This window comes from Anas acuta, chromosome 13 (genome assembly GCF_963932015.1).
Source record: "Anas acuta chromosome 13, bAnaAcu1.1, whole genome shotgun sequence".
NCBI lineage: Eukaryota > Metazoa > Chordata > Aves > Anseriformes > Anatidae > Anas > Anas acuta.
The window spans coordinates 6376718-6392778 of NC_088991.1; the positions used below are offsets into that span (position 1 = coordinate 6376718).

Consider the following 16061-nt stretch of genomic DNA (forward strand, 5'->3'; position numbering starts at 1 on the left):
GGAGCAGGGCAGCATCCACCAAGCTCAGAGCCAATGTTCCAGCCGCTGCCCTTAAGCCACGGCACCTCCCCTGGGGTGGGCAGCACCAGCCCCTGGAGCTCAGGCATGGCACCCTGCGGCCACGGACACCGACCCGACAGAGCTGCACCTTGGGATTATGCTGGGAAGTGACGACGGGGACTTTATGGACACTTCCAAGAGGAGAAAGCTGCTCCCGCACAGCAGTGGGGTGGAGGGGTGCTCTGGCACAAGGACATGGACGTATCAGAAGAGTCCAGAGGAGGGCCACAACAGAGATGATCAGGGGGCTGGAGCACCTCTGCTATGGAAAGAGGCTGAGAGAGTTGGGGGTGTTCAGCTGGGAGAAGAGAAGGCTCTGGGGGGACCTTTTACCAACCTTCCAGTACCTAAAGGGAGCTACAGAAAAGCTGGGGAGGGACTCTTTGCCAGGGAGTGGAATGATAGGACAAGGAGTAAGAGCTTTAAACTAAAAAGGGATAGGTTTAGATTAGATATAAGGAAAACATCTTTATTATGAGGGTAGTGAGGCACTGGCACAGGGTGCCAAGACAAGCTCTGTGTGCCCCATCCCTGAAGGTGCCCAAGGCCAGGCTGGATGTCACCGTTGGCATCCTGGGCTGGTGGGTGGTGTCACTGCCCATGGCAGATGGTTGGAAAGGGGTGGGCTGTAAGGGGCTCATTGAGAGGGCTTTAAACTAGGTAAGAAGGGGGATGGGGCTGAAGCAAGGATTGTTGGGGTTGTGCCATGGAGAACAATGGCAAGGCCGGAGGATAAGGTAAAGGCCCATCTGAAGTGCATCTACACCAATGCAAGCAGCATGGGTAACAAACAGGAGGAGCTGGAAGCCATCGTGCGGCAGGCAGGCTACGACTTGGTTGTCATCACGGAGACGTGGTGGGACCAGTCTCATGACTGGAGTGCTGCGATGCCTGGCTATAGGCTCTTCAGAAGGGACAGGCAGCACAGAAGGGGTGGTGGTGTGGCTCTCTATATTAGAGAGTCTTTTGATGTTGTAGAACTCGAGGCTGGGAATGACAAGGTTGAGTCCCTTTGGGCTAAGAACAGCTGGGACAACAAGGCTAGTGTCCTGGTCGGGGTCTGTTATAGACCGCAGAACCAGGATGAGGAGACAGATGAGGAGTTCTACAGGCAGCTGACAGAAGTTGCGAAATCTTCAGCGCTTGTACTCGTGGGGGACTTCAACTTCCCTGACATATCCTGGAAGCACAACACAGCCCAGAGAAAGCAGTCTAGGAGGTTTCTGGAGAGTGTGGAAGATAGCTTCCTGACGCAGCTGGTTAGTGAGCCTACGAGGGGTGGCGCCCCGCTAGACCTTCTCTTCACAAACAGAGAAGGACTGGTGGGAGATGTGCCCACTTCTTGGGCAGAGTGACCACGAAATGGTGGAGTTCACTATTCTTGGCGAGGCCAGGAAGGGAACCAGTAAAACCACTGTATTGGACTTTCGGAGGGCTGACTTTGAGCTGCTCAGGACACTGGTTGGTGGAGTCCCTTGGGAGGAGGTTCTGAAGGGCAGAGGGGTCCATGAAGGCTGGGCGCTCTTCAAGAGGGAAATCTTAATGGCGCAGGAGCGGTCTGTTCCCACGTGCCCAAAGACGAGCCAGAGGGGAAGAAGACCAGCCTGGGTCAACGGAGAACTGTGGCTTGAGCTTAGGAGAAAAAAGAGGGTTTATAATCTTTGGAAAAGTGGGCAGGCCACTAGGGAGGACTATAAGGATGTAGCGAGGCAGTGCAGGGACAAAATTAGGAAGGCCAAAGCTCATCTGGAGCTCAATCTGGCTACTGCCGTTAAGGATAACAAAAAACATTTTTATAAATACATCAACACAAAAAGGAGGACTAAGGAGAATCTCCATCCTTTACTGGATGCGGGGGAAAACTTAGTTACAAGAGATGAGGAAAAGGCGGAGGTGCTCAATGCCTTCTTTGCCTCAGTCTTTAGCGGCAATACCGGTTGTTCTCTGGATACCCAGCACCCTGAGCTGGTGGAAGGGGATGGGGAGCAGGATGTGGCCCTCACCATCCACGAAGAACTGGTTGGTGACCTGCTACGGCACTTGGATGTGCACAAGTTGATGGGGCCGGATGGGATCCACACAAGGGTACTGAGAGAACTGGCAGAGGAGCTGGCCAAGCCCCTATCCATCATTTATCAGCAGTCCTGGCTATCGGGGAAGGTCCCAGCTGACTGGCGGCTAGCAAATGTGACACCCATCTACAAGAAGGGCCGGAGGGCAGACCCGGGGAACTACAGGCCTGTCAGTTTGACCTCAGTACCTTGGAAGCTCATAGAGCAGATCCTCTTGAGAGTCATCATGCGGCACTTGCAGGGCAAGCAGGCGATCAGGCCCAGTCAGCATGGGTTTATGGAAGGCAGATCCTGCTTGATGAACCTGATCTCCTTCTATGACAAAGTGACGCGCTGGGTGGACGAGGGAAAGGCTCTGGATGTGGTCTACCTTGACTTCAGCGGCTTTTGACACCGTCTCCCACAGCATTCTCCTCAAGAAACTGGCTGCTCTTGACTTGGACTGGCGCACGCTTCATTGGGTTAAAAACTGGCTGGATAGCCAGGCCCAAAGAGTTGTGGTAAATGGAGTCAAGTCCAGTTGGAGGCCGGTCACTAGTGGCGTCCCCCAGGGCTCGGTGCTGGGGCCGGTCCTCTTTAATATCTTCATCAATGATCTGGATGAGGGCATCGAGTGCACCCTCAGTAAGTTCGCAGATGACACCAAGCTAGGTGCGTGTGTCGATCTGCTCGAGGGTAGGAAGGCTCTGCACGAGGATCTGGATAGGCTGCACCGATGGGCTGAGGTCAACTGCATGAAGTTCAACAAGGCCAAGTGCCGGGTCCTGCACCTGGGGCGCAATAACCCCAAGCAGAGCTACAGGCTGGGAGATGAGTGGCTGGAGAGCTGCCAGGCAGAGAAGGACCTGGGAGTGATGGTGGACAGTCGGCTGAATATGAGCCAGCAGTGTGCTCAGGTGGCCAAGAAGGCCAACGGCATCCTGGCTTGTATCAGGAACAGTGTGACCAGCAGGGCTAGGGAGGTGATCGTCCCCCTGTACTCGGCTCTGGTGAGGCCGCACCTCGAGTACTGTGTTCAGTTTTTGGCCCCTCGCTACAAGAAGGACATCGAGGTGCTCGAGGGAGTCCAGAGAAGGGCGATGAAGCTGGTGAGGGGCCTGGAGAACAAGTCCTACGAGGAGCGGCTGAGGGAGCTGGGCTTGTTCAGCCTGGAGGAGGCTCAGGGGTGACCTTATCACTCTCTACAGATACCTCAAAGGAGGCTGTAGCGAGGTGGGGGTTGGCCTGTTCTCCCACGTGCCTGGTGACAGGACGAGGGGGAATGGGCTTAAGTTGCGCCAGGGGAGTTTTAGGTTGGATGTTAGGAAGAACTTCTTTACTGAGAGTTCCAGTTGTTAGGCACGTGAACAGGCTGCCCAGGGAGGTGGTGGAGTCACCATCCCAGGAAGTCTTCAAAAGACGTTTAGATGTAGAGCTTAGGAATATGGTTTAGTGGGGACTGTTAGTGTTAGGTTAGAGGTTGGACTCGATGATCTTGAGGTCTCTTCCAACCTAGAAATTCTGTGATTCTCTGATTCTGTCTTTTCCAACCCAAACCTTTCTGTGACTCTGTGGTTCATGGGATCTAAAATAGGACTCCACTATTGCCTGCATTTCAACTGGACAAACCCCAGATGCCGTGCTTGATGCACCCCAGGGTACGGTTGGCCCTCCTGGCTGCCAGGGCACCCTGCTGGCTCATATTCAGCTTGCTATCAACCACAACCCCCAGATCCCTCTCTGCAGGGCTGCTCTCCAGCATCTCGTCACCCAGTCTGTACAAACAGCCAGGGTTGCCCTGTCCCAGGTGCAGGACCCAGCACTTGCTCTTGTTGAACTTCATGCGGTTGGTGATTGACCAGCTCTCCAGTCTGTCCAGGTCTCTCTGCAAGGCCTTTCCATCCTCATTCAAATCCACAACTCCCCCAAGTTTGGTGTTGTCGGCAAATTTGCTCAGAACTCCTTCTAGTCCTACAACCAAATCGTTTATAAAGACATTGAAGATGACTGGCCCTAAAATGGAGCCTTGAGGGACCCCACTAGTGACCATCCGCCAGCCAGATGAGGCCCCATTAACCACAACCCTTTGAGCCCTGCCTGTCAGCCAATTGCTCACCCATCGGATGACGTTTTTATTAAGTTGTATGCTGGACATTTTGTCCAGTAGGATCTTATGGGAAACCGTGTCAAAAGCCTTGCTGAAGTCCAAAAAGATCACATCAGCTGGTTTCCCTTGGCCAACTAGACAGGTGATCTTATCATAAAAGGAAAACAAATTTGTTAGGGAGGACCTGTCCCTCATGAACCCATGTTGGCTGGGACCAATGACTGCATTGTCCCCCAGGTGCACTTCAGTAACTTCAAGAATCATCTTCTCCATAATTTTACCAGGCACTGATGTGAGACTGACAGGCCTGTAATTGCTAGGACCTTCTTTCTTGCCCTTCTTGAAAATTGGCACAACATTTGCCAGCTTCCAGTCTACTGGAACCTCTCCAGATTCCGAAGATCACTGAAAAATAATTGAGAGAGGTCCTGCGATGACATCACCCAGCTCCTTAAGCACCCTGGGATGGATCCCATCAGGACCCATGGGCTTGTATGGCTCCAGGTGGAGCAGCAAATCCAACACATGTTCAGGGTCCGTTGGGAGTTTGTCATTCCCACCGTCATGGTCCTCCAGCTCAGGGCACCCTGGGTCCCGAAGCCCATCATCAGTATTGAAGACAGAGGCGAAGAAGGCATTAAACATCTCTGCTTTGCCTATGTCATTGTCTGTGAGGAGACCTTCCCCATCAAATAGCAGACCTATGTTTTCTTTGGTCCTCCTTTTTCTGTTCACATATCTAAAAAAAACTTCGTTATTGTCTCCCACAGACATGGCCAGCTTCAACTCTAGTTGGGCTTTGCCCACACAAATTTTCTCCCTGCAAACACGAACAGCGTCCCTGTATTCCTTCTGGTTGCACCAGTCCCAAAGCCACATGTTAATGTGGTGAGCCCGCTTGTCAGCATCGATCCCCCCTATCGGAAGGACAGAGGCAAACACAACCTGTGCCCCTGGTCCCTTTTGATTGCTTTCAGACTTCTCATTGCTACCTTGTCATTACCAGCCTGAAAGACCAGCAGCGGGTAGCAGTCGGTGGGCCGTACCAGGCGCTTGACTTTCTTAGCGAAGTCTCTCACCCGAGCTCCGGGGAGGCAACAGACCTCCCTGTGGGCTGGGTCCGGTCGGCATATCGGGCCCTCTGTCCCTTTTCAGAAGGGAGTTCCCCAGGACAATAACCCTTCTGTCTTTCTTGACAGACGATGTAGCAATGCAGTGGGTAGGTTGCCTTGCCTTAGGCACCTTCTCCAACTGGGACGGGCTTTTGTCTACATCGCTGTTCTGACTGTTGTGTTCTAGAGCCTCATACCTGTTAAATAGGGGTGAGGTGGGCAAGAACAGGGCTCGCCTACCACCCCGAACAGGAACCCGCCTCCATTCCCCCCCTTGGCCTAGGTCCCCTCCTATTCCCTGGCAGGATGGGGGAACTTTTGTCTTCTGCGTGGCAGGAGACACTCGTGCTGTGGCAGGCTCGTGAGCCTGTCTCACGGAGGGCAGAGTATGCTTCCGTATGCTTCCACCAGTCAATTTCCCTTTCTGACTCCCTGATGCTCCAGAGCCTGCTCACCTCCCCCCGAATCTCTGCAACCTGGCTGAGCAGCTCTTCTACCCAGGCACAGCTCCCACAGGCGTACCCCTTGCTGCTGCTGTGGGATACCGACAGGAGTGGTTGAATGACAGTCTATGTCATTCAAGGCAGTAATGAAACCAGAAAGTCCTCCTCTAGTCCACTTAGGGGGAGGCATGCCTGTGCACCCTACTGATGGCAAATCCTACTGATGGTCAGAGAAAAACATCCTTTCAACCAATTTTGACTTACCGATCACTCTAAGAGTGGTTGTTGCTGCTTTGTCCTGCATCAAGTTAACTGTTGCTTTATAGGTGCCACTGTCCGTCTCTCGCAGCTTCTGCAGGACAAGGGAGCCATTGTTTTGGTAGAAAACCACTCTGCCTTTGTAAGCTGGCTCAATGGTTACTGCCTGCGACTCTGCGTAGTAATCCAGGATTAATTTGGGGATGCCATTTCTTATGTATTCCCACTCGGTCAAATTCACATACTTGATAGCCGGTGCATGCATCGTGACAGAGGATCCTTCCTCTGCCCAGAGCTCTGTCATTTCTGCTGCAAAACAGGACACCTGCAAAAGCAGCAGCAGGTCTGGAAACAGGAGAGAAGCCAGAGCAGGGTGGGTTACTTCTAAGCAAAAGCCAAAGGACAAATTAAGCTGCTCTTATGCTCTTCTTGGAAAGGCCCCAACTGACTTCTTGAAACCCATTGTGCATGTCTGATTTCCATCGTCTTTTTTTTCTTTTTAAGAAACAAATCATAACATTATGGGCACGTTATAAAAATGGTTCGTAACTGGTTCAAGTATTTCCTTGCTTTTTGGAAAGAAAACAACAGGAATCAGGCTCCTTCTGCATGTCAGGAGCTGCTCAGTGGGACCACGTTCAGCATGGCTTCACCCCTGGACCTCACCCAGTTCCCTCAGCACCCGAACTTGGTGGGACCCAGGCTGCAGCACTGGGAGGCACCTGCCAGGATGCTCACGCCTCGACCAGCCCTTCTGCAGCACAGAGGTGGAAATGCTGCAGGTGCCCGCTCTCCACCTCTCCCAGGTCTGCTGCAGCAGGAGGGCTGCGCGGTGGTACCCAGCCCAAGGACAAGTCCCCTCTCACACTCACAGCCTGCGAAGGACATGGCAAAGAGCCACAGGGGCTTTCAAACCGCCACGTGGGTTGAGCTCCTTCTGCAGCAACGCTCTCAGCAGGGTCACTCGCAGCGATGGACCAGCCTGGGAACGACACCGTGAAAAGCACCCTCAGCACCATCAGCACTTCCCACGCGCTGCCAGCCCATGGCAACACAGGCAGCAGTGCTGGTGCTTTCTGCAGCCCTCCCTTCACTGCAGCTTGGCAGTGCTGCAGCTCTGCCTCGTCCCTTCAACACCCATTTGTAGAGCCGCTGCCCGTGACGGCCGTGCCCCTGCCTGTACAGAAACACCTCTCTGGTTGACTCTCAACTCTCTCCTCATCCTCCCCTGGGCAGAACTCAATACAACGTAGCTGCTCTCTCACATAAAGAGCAACTCCTCCACCTCGCCTTGCTGGCCTGCCTTTCCTCAGCAGGACACACCAGTCCTCGGCCACAGCCCAGCCCTGTGAGCTGTCCCACCATGTCTGTGGAGTGGCCACCAGGTCATAATCTCCTGACAAAACACGGATTCCTAACTCCTCCTGATTCTTCCCCACGCTGCTGCCACAATCAGCCACTTTTTGGCTGTTTTTCTCTGGTAGCCTCCAAAGTTTGGGCAATAAACCATTGTGGTTTTTGCCAGGAAAATGGGAAAGATATTTTATGGCATATGCAACTATTTTAAGGATGTAAGAACAGTGGCTGTGCAGAAAGCTGGCACCGATTATAGATGGAGAATTTCCTTTTTCCAGGCACACCCCAACCAGCACAGAAATGCCCCATTTTCCTGCTGGGGGCTGGAGTCCCTCCCAGCTCTCCCTGTGCTCATGGAGACGCACTGAGGATCCCCAGGTGATGGAGAGTAAGGAAAATTTGGAAGAAGGGCATGCAATGCAGCTCTCGTGTGCTTTGCTGCTGCTTTTTTAAAAAATGAATCCCTCCCGCAGCAGATAAAATCTCATTTCTCAGAAACCCGGGGGAAACAGAGAAGAGCTATTCGCAGGAAATGACTGCATAAGGCAGACAGGTGGTTTTGTGTAACGGCAATCACACAGGCCTTTGATTCTCAGTGAGACAAACACCTCCCACAGATATTTGTGGCATGAGAAGCAGTTGCAAACACAGAGACTTTTGATGAGGGCAGATGTTTCAAAAAGTTTAGCTATAACACAGACAAGGGAGGACAGGCTTATGAAGACAGATGGACTTAAGACTATGATTAGCATCTCTTCTGTGCCTTGTCTTTCATTTCTACAAAACACTCATGGGGAAAAAAACGAAGCAGAAGCACACTAGCCTGCTGGTGTTTCACAAAGAGTACTTTGTAAGGCATGTGCTTCCAGCCCATCAGCCCCGGGAGATGCATCAGCAGCGCCTATCAAGCCTCTTGCAGGGGTGAGCTGCATGTCAGCTGTTGAAAAGAGCTCCTTATGGGGGCCAGGGCTACACTACCAGCAGCCACCCCAACAAATAGGAACACTATTTGTGCCAGAGGAGCAACAGCAGCCCAGGGTCTTTCTTTGCAGGCTGGGGAGCCAGCACAGCCTTTAGAAAAAGGAACTGCTTTCCCCCAGCTGCAGCGGCTCGCACACAGCTTCAAAAATAATCAGAAAAAAATGTGTGTGGGCTGACAGAAGCAGGATTGTCTGCAGCCAGCTTTGCCCAGCATTGCTCATGGGCCCCTCACTGCTGTGTGCCCTTGTGTTAACACTTCGCAGCAGCTGTGCAGGGCAAGCACAGAGGATGGGCGAGGAGCAGACGTGGTCGGTCGGTATCAGCCCTCACCAAGGGCTCAGACAGGGAAGAAAAAGGCCTCATGATGGAAAGAAATAGCAGGAATGTGCAAATTCAGCTCTCACACTCAAGACCAGTTATTTTCCCATAGCACATGGTACAAGCTGGTGCTTTCAGGTGTGCTTATCAGGAGGGGGCAGATATATACAGGCAAATATTTCTTCTTGTTGACAGCTCAAATATAAAAACATCACTGCAAGATGAATTATCTGGAATGATCTATTGGACTCTCCTGATATGAAAAAAGATGCAAATCATCCCACAGCTTCAGGTCAAATATCCAGTTAGCAAATACGAATCCCTGTTGTGAGAGAGGTGTAGCTCAGGTATCCCTGTCTCACAGAGCAAAAAGGACTACCAAAACTGGTGAAAAGCAGAAAAAATGCTACTCACCGGTAATTAAACACAAGGAAAAATCTTGCTTTGTCTTCTAAAAGTAGCAGCACAACTGTAGAGGAGCGTGGTTCTTCGCAGCTAACACAAACTAGCACGTAAATTCTTTTTCATCCTGCAGGTTGTGGTCAAAACAAAACTGAGAATGAGCAAAAAAGAAAAATGTGCCAGGAACGTTTAATGCAAAATTTCAGCCCTAAGCTCAATGATGAACACAGCTGGGGTGAGGAGGCTTCTCACAGTTCCACCCATGGTGCTGGAGGTAGGGAAAACCCAGCAATGGTTGTCAGGAGAATTAGCTTTTACGTTAACCTCTGAGTTAAGTGTAAAGCCTTGCAAGATGTTGGAGCCATGGAAAAACACAGGAATGGGCTGAGTGGGGACAGACGGGACGTTTATGAGCTCTGAACTCCACAGAGCGCTTACAGGCAGTAAGTGTTTATTTGGTATTTAAGGGCTGGATAGGAGGGGAAGCTGAGCTGGGGGAGCAGACCCCGGTACCCTGTGGGGGAGAGCAGCTGCAGCCCTAGGGGAAAGCAGGGGGGTCCCTCTGTCCCCATGGCTCCGTCCCCATGGCTTTATCCCAGTCCCCATCACCCTGTCCCCAACCCCTTTTTGCGTTCCTAGCCCCATACATACCTCAGTCCCGTTGTTCTCCTAAAGCACCAGCAGCAGCGCAGGGCTGTGCCTTCCCTGCAGCCTTGCTCCACCCTCCAAGCAATTAACCAATTAACCCCCCACTTGCGGTTCCGCAGAGCCCCAGCACAGCTGTCCTAGCACCAGCTCGGATTCAGCACACTGCTCTCTTCCTCCCCCTCCTCAGAAGTGCAGGGCGAGAAAGAATAATGAAATAAATGGTTTGTCTGCTGACAAAGCCACTTTCTCCTCCTGCTCCAGCGTGGAGTTCCTCCAATAAAACGTGTCCTGCCCAACCTGTTCCCAGATGTGCTTTGCACAGGATGCAGCTCCCCAGGAGCTGCTCCACACACGGGTCCATAGCACAGGGTGCACCCATCAGAAGCAAACTGCTCCAACGTGGGTACCCCGTGGGCAGCAGCTCCCCCAGATGCCCTGGTCCTGCGTGGGCTCCTCTCCACGGGCTGCAGCGTGGAGATCTGCTCCATGTGGGACCCATGGGCTGCAGGGGGACAGCCTGCTCCACCAGGGGCCTCTCCACAGGCTGCAGGGGAACTGCTGCTGTGTGCCTGGAGCCCCTCCTGCCCTCCTGCTGCACTCACCTTGTGTCTGCAGGGCTGTTTCTGTCTGTGCTCCTCCTTCCTCTTCTCAGCTGCTGTTTTCAGCAGTTGTTCATAGTAGGTTTTGGTTTTTTTCTTTCTTTCTATTCTGAAGTCTGTTCTCTCCGAGGCACAATCAGCATTGATATTGTATAAACTCACTTAATGATAGAATAAATCTTATAGTTAAAAATGTAATGAGAACAAAATATTCGACATCTCGTTATGTTTCAAACTTCAGTTATGCTGAAACTTGAGCTAACTTGAGCCTACTCGGCATTCCTGCAGCTTGGGAAACAACTGATTCAGCCAACTTGGCATTCTGTAGCAAAAGATGAAAAGTACATCATGAGGAAGACCTACAGTCTAACTCCCAAATACCACTGCCCACGCCCCAAAGATCCCTGCCCACAATTCTTGGGAGGCTTTGCGTAAGCAGCAGCACAAAGTCCATCTGGAGGCCGGTCACTACCGGTGCTTCCCAGGGGTCAATACTGGGGCCAGTATTGTCCAACACTTACCTAAATGGAATTGCAGAGAAACAAAAGACTGCTAACCAAAGCTAAGCAAACACAGAGTGAATAAGTAATTCAGGCACCCACTGGTACCGGGGCAACCGGGATCTGTGATAGAAGGCTGGAGATAAGCACACATGGCCCATGCCCCCTGGAGAAGCTACTGCCATCCATGACCAACCAGACCTTGTTACCTTGGTTTCCACGTGGAGTACATCACCCTCACAAAGGGCAGCGAGGCCTCATCACCTGTCTGATTTGTGTTTGCCTCCCCTTGGCCAGCCCGGGGGTTTCCCACGTGCAGAACTGCAAGGGCCCAGCTGCATTTGCGGGAATACTTGGGGGTGGGGGGCACTGAAAGGCAAACTTTAGAAAGCCATAAAAGTGGGTGAATTATTAACCCTTACCCCTGAAGCAGCTGCAGTCTGGTAGAGCAGAGGCTGCTCTCAAGTACCAGCAAAAAGCTGAATATTGCACTGGCATCCTGATGGGATAGGGGCGTCTGGCCTAAAAGCCCTTTCAACATTTGCTAGGTCCATGAGTTACCTTGCTTTGTGCAACTGGCTGAGGCCATAGTGACCTCTGTGGCCTCTCAGTTTAACACTCCTTAAACGTGTTGAGATCTGAAGACTCAACCTGAGAGTATCTCCCACTGTAGTTTCTGTTTCCTAGCAGCTAAAACCAGCCCCACATCATTTCTGAGCTGAGGGGGAAACCCATGATGCTGAGAATCCAACCTCCACTGGTTTTGATTTGAGCATGTATTTCAGCATGTATTTCAGCATGTATTTTAGTGTGTATTTCAGCATGTATTTTATTTATTGTGTGTTTTTCTCATGCCTCTATCCTATTCAATTGCTTATGTTCAGTTGCTTTCTCGTGCCAGGTTAGATTGTGTTTGGAGGAAGGAAATACGGTTCTTGCTCTAGTTAATACAATAACCGGATGGGAGGAGCAGGAAAAACAACAAGGCATGGTTGAGGACCCTGATTCCTGCCGACTGCATGGAGTGAGCCCTTACCTTCCCCAGCCCTGGAGCACGGCAACATCCAAAGCCTGGCCTCCATGATGCCCCCTCAAAGAAACACGTCATATTTTCCCTCCTGGGCAGAAAAACCCATCAGAGAACAGAGCAGCTACTGTCAACACCCAGTGAATTCAGCAGAGGGATTTGCATTTAGGCAAATAGCTTCAGAAGCACGCCAAGGTCGTTGCAGGTGTGGGTGCTGCTGCTGGTGGGCACAGTGGTCCTTGGAGATGCTGTCCCATCCTCAAAGGGCATCAGGGGTGGGCAGGGAGGACACAGCTGCGGATGTGGGGGAAAGCAACCTGACCTCCCCTTCCAAAGCACGTTGAAATCATCTGCACACAGTGAGCGAGCAGTGGAGTGTGGCCTCACACACCACAAGGAAGGGGGGGGTAACTGCACAGCTGCATCCGCATTGAAACAATGAACTACTGAGAGAGACACCTGCAACTACTATTAAAAGCCCTTCTCTCCCCCATATCCTGGTTTTAAAGAGGAAAATAAAAGAGGAAGTGTGCATTTGGACCCTCTGGTTCTGCATTGTATAAAAAAAAATTTAAAAAAAAAGAAAAAGGCAGAATTAATTAATTTAATTGCTGTTTATCACCAGTACATTGGAGACTCAGACCTACTGAAACTCAATGTTGGGGAGAAATTGGGTTGAGTCAGCCAAGTGTGAAACACCCCCAGTGTCTAGCAGGTGGGAACAGGATCCTTGATGTTGGCCAGGGACATTTCAAAGGACCTGGAGGACCTGCAGGGAAGAAATTTTTCACAGTCAGGGTGGTGAGGCACTGGAACAGGCTGCCCAGAGGAGCTGTGGGTGCCCCATCATTGGAGGCGTTCAAAGTTGGGTTGGACGGGGCTTTGAGCAACCTGATCTAGGGAGAGATGTCCGTGCCCATGGCAGGGGAACGGACGGGAAGGTCTCTAAGTGTCCCTTCCAACCCAAACCGTGCTGTAATCCCACGTGCTGAACATCAGTGGAGCCAAAGGTCTGGTCCACCAGTCCAGACCTGCCCCACACCAGGCAGAGGCGTGAGCTGTGGGGGCCTCTCTTCTCACCCACCCCTGCATGGCCCCAAAACCCAACAAGACCCTATACATGGGTCTAACACTTGTTCCTCCAGCCCTGGATGGTTTTGGCTGGGGCACGGAGATGCTGACTGAGGCTGTGATGAGCAGGATGGGCACTGGGGGCTTTACCCCAGGGCTAAGCCCCCATGAGCCCAAAGCACCACCAAAATCCAAAGGGCGTGGATGAAACCAGAAGGAATTAAGGCTTAAAACTTCAAGCTGGGGCCACGAGTGATGCATTTGTGGAGAGATTTGAGCAGGTGCTCAAGCACAGACCCCATTGGAGCATCCCACTCCAAATCCTGTGTAAAATCAGGGGCTGGGAGGGCAGAGCTGGGCTGCACCTTTCATGGGGTCAATGACTTAAAACAAGGCATGGGATAATTTCCATATCTCGCTCTTTTCACTCCAGGATGGTGTGAATTTATACAGAAAAAGGCGAAGAATGCTCTACCTTTCCTTTTCAGCACAGCTGGAGTCCCGTTCGTTCTGCCACCCCTGTGTGGTGTGATCTGCGAAAAGACAAGTCCGCTCGTGGGCACTGGGCAAAGCGCCTGCGGGGCACAGCGTTTTGGGGGACAGCACCCGGGGCTCAAACGGGGAAGGGAAACGGTCACCAGAGAGGCTGTGGGCTCTTCTCTAAAGCAGAAAGCCGAGTTGTGGGTAGCTCACACTGCTGCTAGACCGCAGAGGTGGCGACGGAAGCGGAGGAGGGGCACTTACAGCAGAGGAAGATGGCGAGGAGCGGAAGGGCTGACACTGCCGCCGTGCTCACCGCGAGGGCGGTCACGTCCACAAACGCCGTGCAGCCGTCCTCTGAGGTCAGACAGGCGAAAAAGCAGAAGAAAACTCGGTCAGAAGGAAAAGAGAAAGGCAGACTGACACTGTGAGAACGTGCGTACATATAAAAAAGTGAAATTGTCCTGAAAAATAAAAGCAATCTTTTGCATTTTCTTTGAGCGGCTCCATCTCCGGATGGCCACGTGGAAGGGCTATTGCAGAGAAGCTTCTCACCGTGGCGATGGTGGATGTTCTTTATGTGGAAGCTGCTCGTCAGCACCACCAAGAGCACCCCGCTGGGAGCTGTGTAGCCCATCGTGCGCTGTGCTGTCCATGAAAAGGAGGACACAGAGACGTCAGCGTGTGCTGCCAGAGGTGGACGGGGTTTCCTTTAGACCACAGTCTGCTGGGGACCCACTGGCATGGAGCCTTCTCGTAAAATAATGCTTTGAGATGCTTCATTTCTATGAGTGTCACTCGCTCATTTCAATCCTCTGAGCAAAGATGTGTAGGAAATGCCAGGGTTTAACCTAGCCTGAAAACAGAGCAAAACAAGTTTTCTCCCTTAAAAACAAAATCCACCAAGGAAGGTTTCTCTCTTTACTCTTAAAAGACCTGCCAGATGAGGAGAAGGTGAGAAGTTCAGGCAGCTGGAAGGGGAATGAGCCAGTTACTGGCTCCTCTGGCAGCATCGCTCCTGGCTCTGCCCCACTGGGTACGGGGACTGGGGGTTCAGCTGCCCCTCGCTGCAGACTCACTTATTCGCAGCTTTTCGGACTGGCAGACGGGAAAAACTAATCCCCATCCCGAGACAGCAGCAAAGACCACGGCGACCACTGCAATCCTCAGCACATCCTTCAGGGGAGGAGAGAGACCTGGAAACAAACAACCCACGGCCGTGGGAATGAGGCCACCGACAGGACCAGCACGGATGGCGATGCTGGGCCGTGGAGCTCCCCCGTGGCTGCCATGGGTTTGCTTTGCCAGCTGGTGGATCAGAGCCTCTGCTGGAGGCCCTGGTCCATGAAACATCCGCGCCGGGCTGTGTGCTGCCCACAGGCACCCTGCCCACCGCCCTCTGCCCACATCCTGCTCACCATCGCCTTGGCCAAGGGCCTTGGGACCTCCTCCAAAAGGGAATGGCCAACCTCCTGCTGCCCATCCCGCCAAGAACCGGGACCTGGGGGCAGGCAGAGGTGTGAAGGGAGACGGGGAGTTGCTGCTGAGCATCGCACGATGGGGAGCTCCACTCAATGGTGTGTGTCGGCCACCGCCCCATGGGAGGGCAGCCAGGCCTTGGGGCATGGGGGAAGAAGAAGGGGCTGAGAGCACTCCGGGGTGCTGGGGATGGGTGGAGAGCAGGAAGAGTGCTGGGAGCTGGGGAGCAGCATCTCCCCATTTCCCTGGGCCCATGGAAAGTGCCACTTGAGCCGCCGTTTTGCTGAGCACCTGCAACAGTGACGTTCAGGGAGGTCTCCTGCCAGCTTATCCCATTGCTGGCGTTGCAGGAGTAGGAGCCGCAGTCCGACTTCTTCACCGCCCTCAGGTGCAAAATGCTGAGGCTGCCGGAGACGTGGAAACCTCTGCCCCGGGGAAGCGCCTGCCCGTCCTTCTTCCAGGTGATGGTGTCCACCCTGCCCTCCACCACCTCGCAGAGCACCTCACCGGTGGCCTTGGCCACCAGGCCACTGCTCCAGAGCTGAGGGCGAGACACGGGCTCTGGGAAGAGGACAGAGACACCAGCACTTCTCTCAGATACGAGCTGGAGCAGCTTTCCCCACTGCATCCTGGAGTCTGCATCCCTGGACAGCTTGGTGATCACGTCTCACAAAGCACTGCCAGCAACCAGCACGTCACCAGGCAGGGAGGCATCCCAGCCTGAGCTGCTAGGGGTGGCTGAAGAAGCCTGGCTGCAGGGCTGAGACCTTTTCTGCTCCAGTTGTGTGGGGGTGGGGGTGGCCTCCCCTCCCCGTCTGTGCCTAGAAGGGGCTTCCCAAGCATCTCATCCCCAGCACCTGGTCTTGTCTGGAGCTGAAAACATCTCCCTGTGAACACCTGAGCAGGATGGAGCTGCTTCCACCAGATGCCTGGCAGTATATGGCTTTGTCATGGCTTGGGCTCTAAGTGACGCTCCAAGGACTGCAAGTGGTCACAGCGCCCAGCCTCGAATGGAGAAAAAGAGTTTTTGGGAAAAGCCAGGCAGAAATCACTGCTAAAATCCCGGCCTGTACAGTGGATGCTTTAAAAACAAGCAAACAAAATTGGTGATTGTAAACAGCTTAGGAGGAACAATCTGGGTTAGGCAGAGGAAATGAAGGGTAATTGTT

At 52.8% G+C, this 16061-nt stretch overlaps 1 protein-coding gene and 1 long non-coding RNA gene across 23 annotated transcripts in view; one reads left to right on the forward strand and one right to left on the reverse strand.

Moving 5' to 3' along the window:
* Positions 1-16061, forward strand: part of LOC137863493 (uncharacterized) — a 122107-nt gene that overhangs the window by 47779 nt on the left and 58267 nt on the right. The window lies entirely within an intron of this gene.
* The window catches only part of LOC137863477 (uncharacterized), a 143215-nt gene that overhangs the window by 30831 nt on the left and 96323 nt on the right, over positions 1-16061 (reverse strand). Inside the window, exons 1-8 of one of the 22 annotated variants that reach the window (XM_068696611.1) lie at positions 13969-14099; positions 13678-13770; positions 13409-13466; positions 12185-12631; positions 10339-10617; positions 9101-9215; positions 6904-7013; positions 6038-6376 (exon numbers count right to left, since the gene is read on the reverse strand). The exons of 14 other annotated variants lie outside the window; for them this stretch is intronic. In XM_068696611.1, coding sequence (XP_068552712.1) covers positions 6038-6376; positions 6904-6919 — 355 coding nt within the window. In that variant the 5' untranslated portion in view covers positions 6920-7013; positions 9101-9215; positions 10339-10617; ... (2 more) ...; positions 13678-13770; positions 13969-14099. Of the gene's footprint in view, positions 1-513; positions 3641-6037; positions 6377-6903; positions 7014-9100; positions 9216-10338; positions 10767-12184; positions 12632-13408; positions 13594-13677; positions 14100-16061 lie in introns of those variants that run through there. 7 more of the 22 variants (XM_068696613.1, XM_068696612.1, XM_068696615.1 and 4 more) reach the window with 7 other exon arrangements.